At 46.7% G+C, this 21,851-nt stretch overlaps 1 protein-coding gene across 16 annotated transcripts in view; it reads right to left on the reverse strand.

Moving 5' to 3' along the window:
- The window catches only part of MYT1L (myelin transcription factor 1 like), a 548,393-nt gene that overhangs the window by 84,510 nt on the left and 442,032 nt on the right, over positions 1-21,851 (reverse strand). For all 16 annotated transcript variants that reach the window (XM_039461349.2, XM_039461322.2, XM_074393446.1 and 13 more), the window contains 4 exons: positions 13,061-13,311; positions 10,393-10,629; positions 8,643-8,764; positions 7,686-7,754 (listed from right to left, as the gene is read on the reverse strand). In XM_039461349.2, coding sequence (XP_039317283.1) covers positions 7,686-7,754; positions 8,643-8,764; positions 10,393-10,629; positions 13,061-13,311 — 679 coding nt within the window. The remainder of the gene's footprint in view (positions 1-7,685; positions 7,755-8,642; positions 8,765-10,392; positions 10,630-13,060; positions 13,312-21,851) is intronic.

Below are 21,851 nucleotides of genomic sequence, written 5' to 3' on the forward strand. Positions count from 1 at the left end.
AGATGTGGGGACCCATGAAGCCCAAGAAAGCTCATTTCTCAGAGCCATCCCCGACAAGCCCAGAATTCCCGCAAATTAGAAAAGGCCAATTTAATTAGATGTGAAATATGAAGAGAGCTCAGACAATGTAGTGTGTTTCATGAAAGGAAATGTGTCCACCTTTGAAAGCTAGACCAAAAAGTAACAAAACATGTGAGTGTGTGAAGCAATAATATATATTTATAGCTTAGTAATATGTGTGTATGTACATTTAAAATAACTTTTTTTTTTTTTTTTTTGAGACAGGGTTTCACTCTTGTTGCCCAGGCTGGAGTGCAGTAGCACACTCTTGGCTCACTGCAACCTCTGCCTCCCGGATTAAAGCAACACTCCTGCCTCAGCCTCCCAAGTAGTTGGGATTACAGGCATATGCCACCACGCCTGGCTAATTCTGTATTTTTAGTAGAGAGACGAGGTTTCTCCACATTGGTTAGGCTGGTCTCAAACTCCCAATCTCAGGTGATCTGCCTGCCTCAGCCTCCCAAAGTGCTAGGATTACAGGTGTGAGCCATCATGCCTGGCCTAAAATAACTTTAAAACTTCAGTACTTAAAATTATAAGGAAAATAAATTCTTTCTTCTTTTCACGTGTGACAGCAATGCTATACGTAAAAAGTCATCCAGAAGTTTAAAAATCAATGTATTAAAAAAATTCGAAATAGTTTGTATAAGATGCATTATTTTACATTTGATTTGATGGCAAATGAGTTTTGTGTGAAAGCAGGTAGTGCAGCTCAGTAGTTTTCCATCTTTGTATTAAATGTTTCATAATTTCGAAATGAAAGAATGGAATGCTAAGAAATATTTCATTAAAAAATATTCCTCATAATTTCTTCTGAATTTAAAATGTTACCAAATTTGTGGCAGTAAAAAACCAAACCCCCACGAAGCCAGCTTCTGTGAAGTCAGAAATTTACCTTCATTCCCTGGAAGATTTGAGCTCCCTATCACTAAATTCAAAGAAGCAACCATCCTTGAAAACTGCCTTACAAATGGCTTAAGACAAACCAGATCAATTTGGTCAAGAAGCCAGTAAATATGGCAAATTAAAGATAAAATAAAATGTCAACAGAACTCACTCCCTCTTTAGCAAACAGTATGCTGATTTTGCCAAAGTATGGGGCTGCAAAGGTAAAAAAAAAATTTTGACCCGAGCAAAGAACGAGAAAGGTAAGATTGAGAAAGCTGTTTTTAGTTTTATTTTTTGAGATGGAGTCTTACTCTGCCTCCCAGGCTGGAGTGCAGTGGCACGATCTCGGCTCACTGCGACCTCTGCTTCCCTGGTTCCAGCGATTTTCGTGCCCAGCCTCCTGAGTAGCTAGAAAGCTTTAAAATGAGACTTTCATTATTTTCTTAATTGACTGTGGATTGGGCAGCCAGGTCCACATTCATGATGTTTCATTTAATTTTCATGGGATGAATGATAAAATATAAATGAAAAACAGAAAGGTTTCATTTCATGGGGAATTTTGTACGTGGTTGTTGTCAACAGTAACAGGTATTGAGTGGCAGGTGTGTGCTTGCTACCGGTGCTGTCCCACTCCACAGGTAAGGAAACTGAGGCACAGGGAGATTGACGGTGCACTCCAATGACCGGAAAACCCACATCCTGCATTTTCTTTTACACAATGAATCTCTCCATGGGAAGCAGAGCATCTGACCCTGGCCTCAGATCCTGCCATCTCTTGCCTCCTTTTATTACGCAAGTCTGAATTTTTACTCAGTGAATTTTAATATTTTCTCCATCAAAACCATGACGATGGTGAGGCAGAAACAGACAGACCTAAGGTACCTTTCAAATGCTCCTGGAGAACTTCATGAATGTTTCATCAAGCCCTTTAAAAAGTTAAACGCCAAACGTTCTCCATGTGGTTGGCCGTTTCGTTTTGGTTTTGGTTGCGTAGTGCGTCAGAATACTTAGTTAAAATAAGTAAGATTCAGCCCAAAGCCAACTGTCTGGGCCCCTCCCTTAATAATCCAGGTCTCAGGCTTACTGAGAGAGGAGAAGGAGGCGGGAAGAAAGATTTGCAGCAGGGTGTAGCCTCTTCCACTGGGTCCAGGGAGGCGCCTGCTGCTGAGCTGGCCCTGACCGTGCACTCCGGGAACAGAAGGAAAGACCAAACACTTCTGGCTCACCCTCCCTCCACAAGAAACTCCGTGAACCAAGACCTGAGTGGTTTATTGTTGGTTCATGCGCGTGTGCATGTGTGCGTGTGTGTGCGCGTGTGCGTGTGTGTGTGTGTGTGTGTGTGACCGGAGTCATTCTGAAACATTCTTATTGTAGAAGTTTTATTATATTATGCTTAATTGTATTTCCTATGTTGAAATCGTATTTCCTATATTTTAAATTTATCCTACTCATTATCATAAAATAAAAATGTAACTTCAGGCCAGGTGCAGTGGCTCATGCCTGTGATCGTAGTACTTTGGGAGGCTGAAGGGGGTGGAACACCTGAAGTTGGGAGTTCAAGACCAGCCTGATCAACACGTAGAAACCCTGTCTCTACCAAAAATACAAAAACTAGTCAGGCGTGGTTGCACATGCCTATAATCCCAGCTACTCAGGAGGCTGAGGCAGGAGAATCGCTTGAACCCAGGAGGTGGAGGTTCCCGTGAGCCAAGATCATGCCATTGCCCTCCAGTATGGGTAACAAGAGTAAAACTCCATCTCAATATATATATATATGTACTAAAGATATGGATATATCTTCAACAGGCTGTATTTTATATGATACTTTTTATAAATGCCATAGTGCAAACTTTATAAGCCATTTACAGATGTGAAAATATAAATGGCAGACCCGGGTCCCTGGGGGAGCACGTTCGAAATGCTTTTAGCTGACTGTGGGGAGTGGACGGTCAGCTTCCACCAGGGACGTGGCACAGCACCAGAGCTGGCCACTGCAGGGCGGGTCCCTGCCCAGCTTCCTATGTGGGTCACAGGAAAACTGCACAGGACAAGTGTGAAAACAAAAATAAATTCTGTGTGTATGTTTGTGTGCACATGTATGGCTGTAGTCATAACTAAATGTCAACCTTCAGTTCTCAATCACAAAGCAGCAAGCCTAAGATGTTATTAATGATTTTGAGAAGCAAGTGTGTAGCGTGGGAAAGCTTCTGGCTTGGGCTTTGTCATTGCAGTGGACTGTCTGTGCATCTCAACTCAGCGGCCCGACCACCCGTCCCTCAGTTCTCGCATCCATAAAATGGGTCTAAGCACGCCTTTCTCCCTTTCCTCACAAAAGTGACAGACTGCAAAGAAGAACTTTGTCTGCCGTCAGGCACCCTACAGGCCTGCAGTATTTCAGCACAAGCAGATGCTGCCACAGATCTGGGGAAGGCTCTGGGGCAGAAGCTCAGTCCCTGTGGCCAGGGCATGCCTGCTAGAGTCCCAGTGATCCTGTGCGTGGGAGAAACCCGCATCTGAGAAACCCCAGGCCACTGCCTCCTCTCCCCCGAGACATTCCTGTTCACGGGGCATGTGCGCCCAGGTGCTCTCGGGCGAACTGAGCCAGCCGCTGAATGGTACCATTTCTTATAACAGAAACGAGGGTGCTTCGGGAGCAGTCTTTGAAGTGAGAGATCACACGTGAGCTCCCCTCCCAATGTGAAGGCTGGAATCACACAACTTTCTGTCCTAAAAGAGCTGAATTTACACAGAGGTCAACTCATTCTTCCGATAAGGAAATACAGCTGCCTGTTAAAGAAACCAGCCCCCAGCCGAGGACATTTGTAATTCACAAAGTTCCGTGGATTGACTATTGTAAACTGTGAAAGCAAAAGATTACGGGAATGGGGATTATTTCTAAGAACTTGGTGAGCAGTCAAAGCGGATGACCCTCCGCACCCTAACAATGGAAGCTGAGGGGTGAGCAAAGCTCACATCTCTCTCCAGGAGAGCCTGGTAAATAATCTCCTGAGCCTGCACTGCATCTACAGCAGAGAACCAAAGCCCCAGGACGGACCAGAAAGAAGTAGCCTTAGCAAACAGCAACATCTTGACCTACGTTCAACATGCTAAGTCTTCGATTTATGATTTATTTTAAAATGCATGTAACCAGGTTAAAATATGTGTTAGATGTGGCTAAAGTTCCTGTATGCCCAAGCCGAAAATGCCTAGAATACAAGCCCAGAGACAACAGAGTGTGTGAGACCATCTCAAAGGCCAAGGGACCAGAAGCACAATCCCCTCACTCCCACGATGGCTCAGTCCCAGCTCAGACATCAGGAGACTACCAAGTGGCCCAAGCTTCCTTTTCCTACAAGGAGTTACACCAACGTCGGGACTCGTGGTATTACAAGACAAAGGCATGGATAGTTACGGAGGAATCTTAATTTGGCCAACCGAAGCATACATGGAAGCCACGGTCGGCTCCTCTTAGAGCCCATTACCTGTGATTGAAATCAGTTTGCATTTGGCTGACATTGGTTATACCTACACCACGCCCTTGTCTACACTGAACACACATCTGGAAGTAGAAAAAGTAATTGCCGGCTGGGAGACTAGGGTTCCTTAAGAAAATGCAAAAGAAAAAGAAAAGGCTGACCAGCTACAATGATTCTGCAAACTCTTTCCTGCTGTTTCTTTCAGGGAATCCCAGCAAAGGAAATGTCATGAGGAGAAATTTTTCCTGAGAATCAGAGCTCATGGTGGGCAGAATTCTCACCCCCAAAACTCTAATTTGCACAAATGTATTCGTTTTTGCTTTCTGGCCTGGGGTCTCAATGAATGTCATAGCCAGGAAGGGCTCATGGTGGGCCTGCGAGGCTGGCTCCCAGAAGTGACACAAAGGTGGTGGTGAACTCTACCTCAAAGCATCAACACAAAAACATCTGCCAGGCACAGAGGCTTTTGGAACTGGCCATCCCCCCTCTGTCTGCCTCCCCAAAGTGTCATTTTTACCCTGGGGGCTTCCTCCCTGACTTCTGAGCCACTGAACTCTGTCTTTGACACCAGATGGGCTAAGGAGCCAAGAAAGCAACCATCCCAGCGTTGGAGTAAGATTCACGTGCACATTATATTTTAATCCAGTTTCGGTTTACATATCATACATAATTAGACATGAAGTTACGGATCTGCTTTTAAGAATGTCCCATGCTTGCTGCCCTGAGTAAGAGCCAAAGTATTATATCAGGAAGTTTAAGAGTTTAGGGGATCCAAGAACAAGTTTATCTGGAAAATTTGTTTTGTTCATGATCAAGAATGTCCTGTCAAAGGCCAAATATCACAATTTAGTGTTGGAAGTGACAAGAGGAAAATTTCCAGAAAGTTCCACTTGTTAGCTGACGCATATTGTAGAGAAGAATATTTGGGGCAGTTATGTCTTTGCAAACAACGAGAGATTGTTGCAGGGTGCACTGAATGGCTTAACTTCATGCTCTTAGTGAGGGACGACGCTGCTGCAGGAGGAATTGACCAAACCCTTGAAAATACACACAGAGAATATGAAAAAGGACTCATGCGGGCATTATTCTAAAGAAAGTTGTTGCAAGTCGCGAGGGGCCCAGTCCATGCTCCTGGGCTTGAGAAACCACCCAACAGATCTTCCTGACCCAGATCCAGCAAGTAACGGATGGAGGGTGTCACCAATTAAAAAGTTAAAGAAAAAACAATCATAACCTATGGTTATACACCATTAAGAAAAATTTGGTCGTTAAAATAGTAGTGTTTTTATAAAAGACGTTTGATTGAAATTCTTCATTTTGAAGATCCATTAATAGAAATGGACCATTTAAGAAAAGCAGTCAAGTTCAGATTTCCCAGAGAGGCTCCATCAGAATAGGACTTACTTTTTGCAAAGGCAAGTTTAGACACGTGTATGTGTGTGGCTTTTCTATCAACCAAAATTAGGAAAAGGCCATCCACCTCCTGGAAGATACAGTCTTCCCTCCAGGACAGGGCAGGAAGGAGGGGCTGCCCATTCTCACCCTGCCCTGGAAGGCACAAAGAGCTGACGGGCTCCCTTGGAAGATCACAAAGGTGAAGAGCACCAGACCATCTTGCAAGATGAGGTAAGAGAAGAAGAAAGTGCTGATGCTGGAGAAACAGCAAGTCAGCTTGGAGTTTCGAATCAGCATAAACTGCCAAGCCTAGTGTTAAGGGATGCGAGCCAAAGAAAACTGAACCCAGCAGCCTCTGACCAGCTAGAGGCAACGCTAGATGCAACCTTTACGGAGGCTGTTTTCCTGTCTACAGCTGGCCTGTTGGAACTGGAGATGCGACAAACTCTTGCAAAGTGTCCCGCATCAAGGAATTCAAAGTAATGTTGCCATGTTCTGATGTACTGGCCAAGTTCCAAGTGCAGTTAGTCATGTTTTGACCATGAGAAATGTGGTTTCAAGCCAGACAAGAGACGCCTGAACAAAGCGGGTTGAGTTGTTCTTGCTAATGCTGTCCATTTTGAGATCCTAAAGCTACTTTGTCCGTTAGGCACTGTTTTGGATGAGGCTACAGACTTTAAAGGCATTATGTAAGAGAAAGCCCTCCAGGCATTACATTCCACGAAGAGAGTTCCAAGGGTCTTGTGGCGAAAGGCCTAGTTCAGGAAGTCACTGAACATAAGCAGGTGATCTATGGCCCTAGGGCCTTGGACAGGGACCCTGTAAAAGACGACACGGGTGTGAAACCGAAGGCTACACTTTGCAACAGTCCTGGTCTATCCTCAGGGGCCTGGGGGGCCGGGGTGGGGTGGGATGATTGGGAAAGAGATCAAACATGGGTTGGAAAGCAGCATTCTCTTCGCATGGATAACAACGCTTTTTCCAAACAAAATGAAAACCAAGCTATTTGACATAATGATATGGCATGTCAGATAATTTAAAGTGATGATCTGGGGACTCTCAGCCCTCACCGCGCTGTGGGGATCTCCCAGGTCTCGCCCTCTTTCCCTGCGTGCACCTGCACATACACCCTCTCTGGAGTGCGGAGGCTTTGAGACTCCCTCTGTGACTTCCACCCGCTTCTTCCAGAACCTGTCTGGACCTGCATCTAGAGATGTCTATGTGAAGGAAGAAGATCTCGGTGTGGCAGTATAAACGTAGGTGTTTCACCATTTTGCCAGATTTATGTTTAAAAATGACAGGCATAGAGGAGAGGGAGGTGCAACTCCAGAATGATGTGTGTCTGGTTGAATTCCGTGACTCTCCGGATCCCCCGGCCGTGAGCTGTCACTGTCCTGAAAAGTATTCATGACTAAGACCACAGCGTATTTAAGAAATTAGCTATTATGATGTTAGATTTGGTCATGAGTGCTATTTAAGTGCCCATATTTTAAATACTTTCATGAATTTCTTTTAAACATTAAATTTTGATTATTTAAATTACAGTCATTTTCTAAAAATTTGAGTAACTGTAAAATTTCCCTTCCATATGCATGCATATCTGAAGAGAAAATACTCATGCTTTAGGAAATTCCAGATAGGAAGGCTATGACACGAACAGCTGGAGGTATGTCAGGGGAAAAGGCAGAATGGGTTGTGTGGAAAGTGGCTGGAATTCCAAGGACCCAATCACGTGTCTAAATGAAGGGACTGGGGTGCACAGGTCATGTTTTTAACAGACGCTTTTCTTTGCGAACGAGACATCGTTTTTTGTGGACTACTGAGTGAATGGATTTTTAAAAGAGAATTATTGTCATTAAATCTTACTTGAGTTCTTGGGAGCTGGTGGCCAGCATACTTCGAATGCTTTTGTCCGCCAGGGGGCAGCCAGACAGACTGTAAGACAGGCCGGGACAGGCAGGTCAGTCAACCGCGCAGCGCGAAACCCCGAACAAACACAACATAAAAACCGAAATTAAAGAGTTTAATGCAGAAAAGCAATGGGCAAGTGCTGTATATTGAATTTTTTCTTGTAGAATTAATTCTGAATCAGTTCGAATATAAATTTAAGAAAATATTTCTGTTAATAAGCAATTGTTTAAAAAATCAGATAAAACATTTGTGCTCTTTGGTTTCAATGCTTAAGAAGAATTTTACAAATTTGGGTCGTTTATTTGAAAATAAAAGACATTATACAACACGTAAATTAGCATGCTTCTGAAGGTCAACATAGAGCACTTAGAGGGTCGACACAGAATTCAACATTTTTACTTTGACAGCATTGTTGAGGTAAGCTGAAAACAATAAATTGAAAAGACAGAATCCACCATGAGAAAAATGAAGTCACACCTTCTGTGTGAGGCGTAATTACCAGTCACATGACCACTCCCATCACACCCTGGAGTTGGACATCTGCCACCAAACAAAAACAAAAACAGCCAAAATCGTAAGTATGTTTAAAAAAAAAAAAAAAAAAAAAAACTTTAAAAAAAGTTTCATTGTTTCCAGTTTAGCTGCAATGTCTGCGAGGGGATTGAAGCACCCTGAAGAAAAGCGGCAAAATGCACGGGTTAAATGAACACGACGCCCCCGTCCAGCAGAGCCACCGGGAGCAGGCACGGGCACGGGGAGCTGCTCCCCCGACCGACCCGGCGGTCGGAAACCTTTATCGCTGCGAATGTCGCATGCTCAAACAGCAAGGCATATACAGATCCGGTTTTTAAAAATCAGCCAAAGAATGGGAAGACTGAGAAGATTCGTCATTTCACCTCACAGCATGCTTACGTTATTAAATCCTTTTTGCTCTCCTTGCACTGAGGGTACTTGGGTTTGGGACTTGGGATGGTCACCTCCCCTGGATACCGTCTCTCTTCTAGAGCCTCCTGGAATGGGTCCAAGTCTTCTGGCTGTGGGCAAAACACAGCTTCAGAGCCACACGGATGATCACACGGCACACAGACTGAGGGAGGCCGCGCGTGGCTCTGGGCGGCCTCTACCTCTGCACCTCTTCCTGCTGTACCTTTAAGTTCCCTACATATTTTTGTCCTGATAATGTCCCTTCTGAAAATGCACACTGAACTTTTCATCCACTGATCTAAACTCCTAAAATGAGGGTCACCTGCCAGTGGTCCAGGCCTTATTCAGTATTCACCTGGCTGTGCTCACCACATGGGCACACACAGGGTCCGGCGGCCAGAGCCTACGTTTCCCTTGTTCTTCCTCATCAAGTGTTAGCACACACCTGTCAGGGGGCTGCTTTCCCCAACCCTGCCTGGCACAATTCAGCACTGGAACTACAGCGCCTTAGAGCTGAGCTTTCCCCAACCACTGGTCGGTATTTGACAAGCATGTGCTTTTAAGATTCGAGGTAATGGAGATCAATTTAGAGGAAGGTAAATTTCCTTTTTGGTTGTGCATTAAACTGCAGTAACGTAGATGTTTCTGCAGGTGGCAATGCTGGGCAGACACGTTTCCTAAGTCTGTAGACACATGGGAAGATCTGCCTTCCCTGACAATCCAGGATGAAAACACCTCTGTCATTTTATGAGGGCTTACTTTTAATTAACATAAATTTGGAGATTCAACCACCATCCCTTATTTGGTAGTAATGACAATACTGCTGGAGAAAAAGATACTCAGAAATTTAGCTTGTCACTGATTTCGTTCTTTTTCACAATGCCTGGATGCTGAAATCAATTTGAAGACTACAGATAACAGGCTCCTAAGCAGGTGCCCTCTCTGGCAATTTTTCCGTTTTTCCATTTCCTTGTTTCTGTACAATAGTGCTTTGATGGTGATCTCTCTATTCCACTAAAAATAAATTTCACTTTTCAGTGAAATAAAGAAGAAGTCATACTTCTCAGAATTGAAGACTTTAAAGTCAGCACATAAAGAAAACATTTTTCTTTATTTGTTTTCAAAGCCTAAAGGGCATTATATCTATTTTAATAACCTGAATTTGAACACCATAACTAACTTCAAAAATGTGTTCTCGACATAGATCTTTTACTAATACTGTCATCAACAAAGATTTAGGTGATGGTACTAAAATAGTTTATCCAGGGCTAGAGTAAACTCTTTTGAATACTGTAGGTTTCTTAGAGAAGGGACACTGTCCTTAGTTTTGAAGAGCTAGTTAATTAATAGCATTTAGTTAACCATTTAAGTGTCTAAAACTCCTATTAGAATTCTCTACCTGCAAGGAAAATCTTGTATTGTTTCAACAAGACACCCAGAAAAATGAACTCACATGCTATTTATACGTTTTCTTAATCACTTGTAACAAAACACTTGTTAGAAAATAAACTCTATCATTCACTAGAGTCAATCGCTTGTTTTCACTCTAATCAATGGTAGTCACCAATCTCTGCTGGGTCAACAAAAACTCTCTCCTAAGCTCTCCTCAGCTAAAGGTCATATTTAAAGAGAAAAGGTATTGTCTCATCAGGTATGTGCAAATGGCATTTTCTGTCAGCTGAGGCCCCATTTTAAAGTCTGGCAGTCAGCACAGGCAGACTCAAGAAAAAGCACATACAGCGATGTCTTTGGACTCCTCCTCGTCTATCCTCCGGGGCTTCATTTTGGTGTAGTCTACGGGCAAGTCCCAGCAGTCACCCTCGCCCAGCTGGAAACACCGGTTGTTCATCACGGCCTGCTGCTGGGGAGACATGGGCTCCAGGGGGGTCAAGATGGGGCAGCAGCTGTCCCGCGGCCTCTGCTTGTTCATGCTGAGGTCCAGGGTTCCGTTCTCGTCTACCTCCATGTCAGGGTTCTGTCGGCAAAAAGACACGGTGACCGTGCTTGGCCTGGCGTCCCGTAACGCCACGAGTCCATCCTCCCAGACGGCAGTCTCGCCGTCAGGCAGGGCAGCGCTCAGACACAGACTTCCTCACTGCTGCTTCCTTTGCCTAAACTCCCAAGGTGAACAGGCCAAGGAGGCAGCTAAGCATGGCTGGTACTTCCTGTTATCCCATGCTTAGCTGCAAAATGGGTGGCGAATGCGGGCATCCCTCCCTCCCTCCATTTCCCTAGTTGTCGACTGTTTATCTTCTCTGTCCCTCCTTCCTTCTTGTCTTGTTATGTCTCCAACTTAGAGTCTGTTCAGAAGAAAATTTCAAAGTACTCAATTTTAATTTATTACAGTTCAAATACCCGAGATAAAAATGTTGTGTGTATTCATGTGTGTATATGAATGTGTGTGTGTATAAACACACACACATATCAGCTTAAAACTTCTCTTTTAGTTTTATTGATACTAAATAGTTCAAGAATTATGGAGGAGGATAACAAAAGAATTAGAAGGATGAAGGAAGGAAAGAGAGGGAATTAAAATTTACCTTGTAATACAATATTTTTTTTGAGAGACAGTCTTGCTCTTTTGCCCAGGCTGGAGTACAGTGGCACAATTTGGGCTCATGGCAACCTCCACCTCCCAGGTTCAAGCAATTCTCCTGCTTCAGCCTCCCAAGTAGCTGGGATTACAGGTTTGCACCACCATGCCCAGCTAATTTTTTGTATATATTTTTTTAATAGAGATGTCGTTTCACTATATGTTGGCCAGGCTGGTCTCAAACTCCTGACCTCAAGTGATCTGCCTGCCTCAACCTCCCAAAGTGCTGAGATTACAGGTGCAAGCTACCTTGCCAGGCTGAAATATAAACTTTTATGATGAAGATAATTTTCCATTTTAAGAAAGGAAGTTTGCAATTGCAGCTAAAAATACCTTTACTACAGTGATTACTGTCTGACCTGCTACTCTAAGTTTCAGCAAACCTACAAGTTCGTCTACTGGCTTAAAACAACCAAAGGGGCACAGGGTGAGGCTTTCCTTTCCTTTTTTTTTTTTTTTTTTTTTTTAATGATGCTTTGAAACACATCAAGAATTCTGGAGTACTTGTCTTTCAGGAGGAGAGTCAGAAGAAGGGACCCATGGACAGAAAGTTAAAAAAAAAAAAAAAAAATCGAAACACCCCCCAACAATCCCTCATGTTTCTCCTCCAAGAGTGACAGACACTCTCTTGAGCAAAAATTTGATTTCAGAGCTGGTGTGAAAGCTGCCGCCTCCTCAGAGGTCAGGCAACTCCCTCCTCTCCATGCTACAGCAGAAGGAAGATGCTTGGAATGAGACCCCCAGCCCCGGAGCTGTTACCTTGATAAATTATACAGTATCATTCTGCCTGAATTCTCTTTGTCAAAGTGCACTCTGATTTGAAGCTTTGATGCTAATTTAAGCTTCATAGTGTCGCATTTATTCTCTCAGTTTTAGTTTAATTTTAAGAAAGTGCCAAAAACCCTGGAAGGGGTCTCTCTCTCTTTTTTTGTGTGTGGTTGCCACAGAATCTCTTCCATGCTAACCTTGCATTTTAGCAACCTCGATTACCATGAAAACGAACGCTCCTGACGCGTCTCCAATACCTAAGATCAAACACACCGCTGGAAGGAAAGCGTTTGCAGAACGTGAGATGACTGCCCTTTCCTCACGCGTGCAAACGGCAAGTATTCCTAGGAAGCACGGTCGGTGCCGCGCGCGGCCCAGCCGAGAGCCCTTCGCCGATGGGGAGGGGCGCACATGGCGGCGCCCGGCGCCCCGCAGACGGCAGGATGGCGGCTTCCCGCCCCGCGCTCCTCGGGTCCTCGGCTCTTCCGCCCAGCGTGAGCCATGAGCCCGCTGACCCTCTCCTGCACCTTCCAGAGCACTCCGGGCCGCCCGAGAACGCGGACCCCCGGCGTGGGAGTCCGACGTTTCTGCCTTTGCTCCCCCAGCCCCCGAAATCCACGCGCAATGTGGGCCGCGGCGCTGGCCCTGCGTTCCACCCGACACCAGCGCGGGCACCGCGTCCTGCGGCGAAGCCCACGGCAGCCCCGGCCTCGGCTGTGCAGCCCCCGTGGGGTCACCGGAGGCCGCGGGAAGACCGCGCGGTGTCCTCCGTTTACGGAACCACTCCGGATCCTGGGGAGAACGATCCGTGGACGCGCGCTCACCCGCGAGACCTGCCGCGGGCCCGATTCAGAACACGGATGCGCTCCGGACCACGGGCCGCCCAGGCGGCTGCAGGGGAAGCCCCGCGACTGCTCGGCGTGGGAAGAACGGTTTGGGGGGTCGCAGCCGTGGCCACGCGAAGCTGCAGGGAAAGCGCGCGCGTCTGGGCGGGTCCTTGGCCTCCCGCCCGCCGGCCCGGGGCGCCCACCCGCGCGGCGCCTACCCGCGTGGCGCACAGGTCCTGCGGCTTGGTGCTCAGGTTCTGCGGCATCTCGCGGCAGCGCGTAGACAGGTTGAGGATGGCGGTGGCCGCCATGTGCGCCGCCTCCATGTCGTGCGTGTAGTCGAAGCTGCTCTTGCTGCAGGTGCTGCTGGCGCTGCTGCCCCCGCCGCAGCTCAGGTTGCTGCTGCTGCTGGGCGCGTAGCTGCTGCTGCTGCTGCTGCTGGGGCTGGGGTCCTTGCAGTACCGCTTTGCTGGGGAGACAGGGACGGGATGACTCAGGCCCCGGCCGCAGGGCCTCGGACACACGCACGCGGCAGGGCCTGCCCGCCCGGCCTCCGACACACGCAGCCGCGTGGGACGGCCTCGGGGTGCCGGGGCTTATGCGTAAGGAAAACAAACAACAGCAAACAAAAACAAAACAAAACCCTCCGCCTCCGCTTCTGTTTTCTTTCCTTCTTTCTTTTTTTTTTTTTTTTTTTTACATTGTGTACATTTCAATACGCAGAGAATCGGGTGGGCCCTGGAGGAGAACTCACCAGCCTGTTGCAAAGGCGCCCCTGGCACCCAGCACCTGGTCCCTCGAAAGACAGGCACACGCCTGGCTAGCTTTCGGGAGCCACAGGATGTAGGGAAGTGACTGGGCATTCCGCCCTGTCAAATCCCTGTCTAGGCCCTAAGAGTGAGTGGGGCTCCTCCCGGACACTCGAGGGCTCATGAGCACCTCTGGTGACCGGACCTGGATCCACCATCTCTCATCTGTCAAGAGCTGGGCTGTTCCTTTCAGCCAGAGGGGCAGCGACAGCCACCTGGGGCCCCGGGTCCTCTGCAGGTGACAGGAATTCAAGGGGACCAGGAGGCCACCTGCTGGGCTTGTGGGCACCTCGTGCTTTGGAAGTGGGTTTCTGGCTGGGCATGCAGACCAGACAGGCCATGGGAGTGAAAAGAGGAAATGGACATAGAGAATTAGCTCAGGATAAACTCCGAGTAGCCCCTTGGTGGCAGGCAGACACGCCGGGCACACATGCAGCTGCCCCTTTCACAGCCACGAGCCCTCTGTTCCCTGTACCCACCCCCACTGACACGACTTTTGCTGCCCAGTCATCCTTTCTGAGCCACCACACTCACTAACAGCCAAACCGGCTCTGAGGGCAAGGGTTGTTTGTGAGAGCTGTTAAAAATCTCCTTTAGCACATGGATGAGAAAATGTTTCGGTCTAGGATTTATCCGATGGGTCCTTCTTTACTAATTATTATCTCTACCAGTTAATGTCACAGAACATCACTTGTGCAGGGTCCAGACATGTCAATCGGAATCTAGCGGAGAGAAGGACCCAGAGGTGGACCTGGTCTCTCCCACGTCCTAAATCCCTGCCAGTGAGCCCCTCCCTCTAGGAAGCACCTACTTCTCCAAGAGATCCCTGCTTGCCTCCCTGGGACTGGCATGAGTGTGCCTGGGAGAACCTGGCAAGAGGCTAGAGACGCTCTAGCCCGAGCTCTCCTGATGCTTCGGGCTCTCCTGGCCCTAATCGGCAAAGCTCCACGCTGCCTAATTCTGATGGAAACTATGGTTTTGTCTGTTGCCACAAGGAAAGGGAGGCCTTGCAGGAGGTCACGGCTCCCTTGGTGTCTTCCATGCCATTGGCAGCAGCTCTGAACCTGGAGCTGGACTTCCCCAGGGACTCCTTCCCACAGGGGAAGAAGAGAGCAAAGCTAAGGGAAGCAAAAAGCTTCCTCACATTGCTAACATTATGAGCAGTGCTAAGAAACTGCCCTGGATTCGGATAAAGGAAAAGAAGCAGTCATCATTGCAAGGTTTGGGTTTGGACTGAAGGATCTCAGGACATCGGGGAGAGGTGTGTTACTGGTGATTCTGTAACGCACAGGCTCCTGCAGAGGAAGCACTGAGGTCGGTGAGCAGGGCGGGAGCTGGCTGCCCCATCTTCCTCTCAGCCTCTGCCAAAAGGTACAGAGGATTCCCCAAGCAAGTGACTCTTTTACTGTTTTACACTCAGATTCCTGTGCATTAACCAGAGGCTCAAATCCACACCCACAAAACCCATAAAATATAATAGCATCTGTAGATGTTATGAGTGTGTTTTGCTAATCTGAATTAGCAAAGCCACCCTGAGTGGTCCCACGGCTGGTGAGCACAGCTATCCCTGAGAAGAGTGTCTGAGTGTCTGTCAGTGTGCCCCTCCCTTCTCTCTCCTTTGGGAATGCCCCTCCTCCCTCCTCTGGGGAGCCCAGCAGTGCAGGGTGGGGTGGGCAGTGGCTGCTGTTTGGAGCAAGGCCCATACCAGGGCCTTTGAGAGAGACCATGTGGGGCTGCAAGGTAGTCAACCAGAGGGACACAGCAGAGGCTGTCAGGGCACCCCACGGGCCCCGTGCAGGGCGCACCCTGAGCCACCCCGAGCAGCCTTCAGTTTGCAGTTTGTGATACTCTGGATATCATCCAAAGCTTGTGATTCTACATCACTTACAATTTTGTTAAGAAATAGTAGAAAAATTGTAGGACAAATGAAATAATAATATTTATAATGGGCTTTCATTTTTATTGGTGAGGGCTAGCCATTAGTTTAGGAATAAAAAACCATTACCCACAAAAATTTAAAAAAAAAAAACAACACTTTTGTTTTGAATTAGGAAATTTCAACTCAAAAAAAAAAAAAAAAGAAAAGAAAGAAAAAGAAAGAAAGAAAGGAATAATACAAGTCTCAGCAGCAAACAACTGCAGCCGACACAGGTCAGTGGTGACCCAGGCTCAGCGCTGGCGAGGGCCATGCACAGGAGTGTGCGCACAGAGGTGTGGCTGGAGCTCTCGTTCACGCCCAGACAGAGTCCTCTCCTCACGAGCTCCTCTCACAGTGACTCCTGCTACACTGTGCTCACAGCATCCTCCAACAGGATTGCATCTGGGCCTCCACCACCCTGTAAGATGCTACCACATGCCCACTTCACAGATGTGGAGACTGAGGCTGCCCAATGTCCACAAAGAGTCTCTAGTGCCATCAAGGATGTGTTTGTCTCAGAGGGTTCAGCATCGTTTCAATGAGAAAATGCTACCCTAGTGTCTATACACCAATAATCTCCAGGCTGACAGTCAATCAAGCAGGCAATCTTATTAACAGTAGCCACAAATGACATGAAATATCTAGGAACACAGCTCACCAAGGAGGTGAACGATCTCCACAAGGAGAACTATAAAACACTGTTGAAAGAAATCAGAGACGACACAAATAAATGGGAAAATGTCCCATGTTCATGGATTGGCAGAATAAATATTGTTAAAATTTAGGCCATATTGCCCAAAGCAATCTACAGATTCAATTCTATTTCTATCAAACTACCAATGTAATTCTTCAGAGTTAGAAAAAAAAATGATTCTAAAATTGCTATGGAATCAAAAAAGAGCCCCAAATAGCCAAAGCAATCCTAAGCAAAAAGAACAAAGGCAGAGGTTACGCTCTGACTTCAAAGTATACTAAAAGGCTGCAGTAACCAAAATAGGTTGGTACTGGTGTAAAAACAGCACACAGACCAATGGAACACAATTGAGAACTCAGAAATAAAGCCACATGTCTACAACCATTTGATCTTTGACAAGGCCAATGAGAGCAAGCGATGGGGAAATGGTGCTGGGATAATTGCTGAGCCACATGCAGAAGAATGAAACTAGACCTGTAACTTTTGCCATATACAAAAATTAACTTAAGATGGATTAAAGATGTAAATGTAAGACATTCACGAACTGTGCAGCTGACAAAGGCTTAATATCTGACATCTATAAGGAAGAAATAAATCAACAGGCAAACCACAAATAATCCTTTAAAAATCGGCAAAGAACATGAACAGACACTTCTCAAAAGAAGACATACAAGTGGCCAACAAACATGTGACAAATTGCTCAGCATCACTAATCACCAGAGAACTGCAAACCAAAAACACAGTGAAACGGCATCTCACGCCAGTCTGAATGACTATTACTAAAAAGCCAAAAAACAACAGATGCTGGAGAGGCTGTAAAGAAAAGGGAACACTTATACATTCTTGGTGGAAATGCAAATTATTTCAGCCATTGGATGGTAGCTTGGAGTTTTCTCAAAGAATTTAAAACAGAGCTACCATTAGACCCAGCAATCCCATTACTGGGTATATACCCGGATAAAAGTAGATCATTATACCAGAAAGACATGTGTGATCACATGCTCATTGCCATGCTATTTACAATGGCAGAGACATAGAATCAACCTAGGTGCCCATCAATGGTGGATTAGATAAATGTGGTACAAATACATTGTGTAATACTATGCAGCCATAAAAAGAATAAAATGACGTCACTTGCAGTAACATGGTTGGAGCTGGAGTCCATAAACCTAAATGGATTAATGCAGGAACAGAAAACCTCCTACCACATGTTCTCACTTATAAGTGGGGGCTAAACATGAGCACACATGGACATAACATGGGAACAGTCAACACCGTGGACACTATGGAGGGGTGCAGCTTGTAGAACTACCTCCTGGGTGCTGTGTTCATTACCTGGGCCTACGTAACAGCCATGCACAGGTACCTCCTGTATCTAAAATAAAAGTCGAAACAAAAAAGAAAAATGCTACCTCTACGTGACAACATTTTACTTGAAAGAATTTTTAACTAAAACGAATCTGCATTTCTTCCTCTCATCTTGCTTGAATCACCTTAAATTATCCTGAAGTTATAAAATGTAGACATGATGATTCATTGGCTTGCCCTGAATTTTAATTCATAAGTTGCTGGACCCAGATGATGCCAAGCGGACGGTACTGAAGTTTAGTCGGTGAATGTCAAGAGCTTTTCGATGTGCCTGTGACTCATTTCACTAGAATGAGCAGCTAAGACAATATAACATCTACTTTCACATGCATCATTTATTAAATATAAAAGAAATAAAAATTTTAATTAAAACAAAATAAAAATAAGAGTGCCTACAGGTAAGACTCCTCAGGAAAGGAAGTTGGTCCTAATAATTATCCCTATTTGTAAAATGTCAACATAACCCTTCATGCCAGTATCTTTTGGACCACACTCAGCATTGTTCGGCTCAGCGCCCTGACAGCAGGGGACACTGTAGAGCAAGGGCCTCAGATTGTGGGTGCTCTGTCCCCCCTCTTTCAGCATGGAGGATGCTTGGTCTGATCATGAGAGCAGTTTCACAATGACAGAATGCACTTTCTTTTTCTTTTGCCAAAAAACAAAACAAACAAACAAAAAAACTATTTTCTTTTTCTTTTTTGAGATAGAGTCTCACTCTGTCACTCAGGCTGGAGTGCAGTGTCGATCTTGGCTCATTGCAATCTCAGCCTCTCAGGCTGAAGTGATTCTCCTGCCTCAGCCTCCCAAGTAGCTGGGATTACAGGCACTTGCCACCATGCCTGGCTAATTTTGTATTTTTAGTAGAGAGAGAGTTGGTTTCACCATGTTGGCCAGGCTGATCTCGAACTCCTGACCTCAGGTGATCCACTTGCCTTGGCCTCCCAAAGTGCTGGGATTACAGGCTTGAGCCACTGTGCCTGGCCCAAAGCTATTTTTGATCAAATCGCTTTTCAATCCATCAGCAGCAAGAATGTGTTGATGTTCTTCTGGGTGCCCAGAACATCACCGTCTGTTATGAGCAATGTGGTGGCTTTAACACTAGATGCCAGAGCCACCTTGAAACAAGAGCAGCCGCTGGGTCTTAAACCATCCTAAAAATACCTCTTCTACTGCAGGATAAAAGGAAAAGCACACAGGATTTGTGTGATTTAATACAGCTGTTTCATAAAAATAATAATAATAAAAAAAAAACCAAACAACACAAAAACAAAACCTTCCAGGGAGAACTTTTCCATTTGCCTACGCTGCTTGGGAAATTCCTACTAAATGTGCATGCCTCATTCTCCTAGAAATGTCCATTTCCTTATGTATTCACAGTGTCTTGCAGAGAATAGATAAACATGTCTCCACAATATGAATTGCCGTGAAAACAAGACAAAGAAGAATGCAATTAAAAGATGCCCGTCATGAAGACGTCTTCACTAGCTGGGACCCAGTAGCCTTTAGATCTAACTTGATTCAGTCGCTAATCTGTGGCACCGAGTCTCATGGTTTCTACACACTTCCACCTAGTGTTTCAAGTAAACTGAAATATGGACGTCTACTCTTACATGGGAAGGAATGGAGCTTTCTAGCCTGTGAGGTGACATACATCTACAAGCCACACGCTCTACTTGCTGGAGTCGAGCTGATGTCCAAGGGGCGTCAGGGTCTCGGTTTCAGGTTTTTTCCTCTGTGCCCTTGGCACGGCTACTGCCTCCGTGCCCTGCCTTGGCCTTAGAGGGTGGAGTGATAGGCCAGTCTGGGCAGACGGTGCCCGAGGGGTGGGATGCAGCCGTGCTACAGGGCAGTACATGGCACCAGCTCCACGGACACAGGGGCCTGGCGAGTGGTAGGAGGGGCCCGCAGGAGGAGAGAATTTCGCCGGGGAGTGGCCTCTGCTCAGGTGGAGAGGCTGCAGGAAGTCAGCCAGGCAGAGGGAAGAAGGGCAGCCCTGCAGGCGGACTTGTAGGGTTGGAGGCAGAGGGCCAGGGAGGTGCACTCCAGAGGGGTCATGCAGGAGAGAGAAGCTGAGCCTGCAGCTGCCTGGCCATCAGTGGAGTGGTCTGTGTGGCCAAGAGGGCAGCGGGCAGAGAAGAGGAAATGCTAAGATGATGGAAAGGTCTAAATGCCAAGGGTTGGGAAACTGGGGATAACCAACAGGAGAGCATGGGAAGCTGCGGGTGACCAATAGGAGAGCGTGGGGAGCTGGGGGTGACCAATAGGAGAGCGTGGGGAGCTGGGGATAACCAATAGGAGAGCGTGGAAAGCTGGGGGTGACCAATAGGAGAGCGTGGGAAGCTGGGGGTGACCAATAGGAGAGCGTGGGAAGCTGCGGGTGACCAATAGGAGCGCGTGGGTAGAGCCAATTCCAGGGTGGAGACCTGATGGGTTTAGCCACCAAGGGTGGGGTTGTGTTGCCTGGAGACGCAGCAGCGGTGGAGATGTCATTGGCTAGGGGTTGGCAACTTTCTCTGGAGAGGATCTTGCAGCAAATGTTTAGGTTTTGGGAGCTGTGCGATCATTTTTGTGGCCACTCAGCTCTGCTTTGCCCTGTAGGAGAAACCACAGCTTGCCCAGCCATCCCGAGGGCAGCCAGGTGCCAATGGCTTTCTATGCATAGCATGGAAGCAGAATTTCACATAATTTTATATATCAGGACATATTATTTGTCATTTGTGTTTTTCTTCAACTCTTTAAAAATGTCAAAGCTATTCTTAGCTCACCATGCAGAACAGGCTGAGTAGGCCTTGGCTTGGAGTTCCCAGGAGAGGGCAGGGCCCAGATGCCTGAGTGGGTGCTCAGTCCTCCTCCCCTAAGCCCCTCCATCACCCTGCATGGATTCCTATTCCCTATAGACAATGTGAAACCCCTTCTTCAGCAGCCCCAACAGCTGTCCCTGTTCTTCCTTCTCGTGGGTCTCAGTCTTGACCTCCCAGACCACTGGCTGTGCTCACCAACCTGTGTGTTTGCCTACGTTTGCATAATTTCTGCTCAAACTCTATGATCTCATTTAAAGTTTGTCACTTGGGTAAAGTTCACGCTAATCTTCCCGGCAGAGGGACTCCTCACATCACTGGGCAACAGTGTGTGCTTCACTATCTTGTGTGTCCTGAGGGAAGGAATGATGGACTGACAGATGGATAGGCAGGCAGACAGACACACAGACACACAGACAGACACAGATTGGCAGGTGGACAACAAGCACTCGTGCTGTGTCTGGAAGGATGCAGGTGGTGAAGTGAAGGTTTTGAAGGTTTTGCGAGTGGTTTGATCATAGCTGGTGTGATTTAAGGGACGATTCTCCAAGGCTTCAGAGAAGGTCCTGTGTTCTATTTCATTCTGTATCTCTATGGCCCTGACCTGTGGTTGCTAAGAGCTATACGTTTCTCTCTTACAAGAAGCCCATTTCTCTGCCTCTTTTTAGGAGCAATGACTCAATTCTGAAGCAAGTCTTGGCAAAGATACATGGGAGGGTCACTGCAAATGGCAGTCACTCCACGGTCAGAATCTCCTGCCCGGTGCCCAGGTGTGGGGACAGGTCCCCTTGGATCACACTCCCTCAGCAGCCCTACCAGCCAGTTTTGTCCCAGTGGGCACTTTCCAGGACACTTTTAAAATCTGTCAGATGAGTCTAGTGAAAAGGAAACAGAGTGTCACTAAAAGCCCAGACTTCACCACCACACAATATATCCACATAATACTTGTACCACTAAAATTTATATGCACACAGATAAGCATATGGTAAGCTTGTTTTCTCAATAAATTGTGGTAAGAGGCTGCATTTCCTTTGCCCTGTTTTCCTGAAGCCCTAACATCGAGCTTTCAGCCTGTCTGCTCCATAAATCCTGGTTTCTAGGGGTTCGGCTGCAAAGCATGGCTCAGCCTTACTCTCCACAGCAGGGATGCTGCCCAGCATGGGGAGGTCAGTGGCAGTGACTAACAGGTGATGGCTCATCTCATACAGACACAGAGAGCACCTCACACCGTCCCATCTCCACTCAGCTTCACGGCAGCCTCGTGAGGTCAGCAGAGGACGTGCTTGCTTCCTCTCTGCTCCCGAGAAAACCCATAGTGCACAAGGCTAATGTGTCCAGCAGCATCTGGCTCCTAAGAACGGCACCGAGAATATGCTCCGTGGATTTGACTTTGGGTCCACTAAAGGCACCGTGATCTAAGAC

The sequence above is a fragment of the Saimiri boliviensis genome, chromosome 1, assembly GCF_048565385.1.
Source record: "Saimiri boliviensis isolate mSaiBol1 chromosome 1, mSaiBol1.pri, whole genome shotgun sequence".
NCBI classification, from domain to species: domain Eukaryota; kingdom Metazoa; phylum Chordata; class Mammalia; order Primates; family Cebidae; genus Saimiri; species Saimiri boliviensis.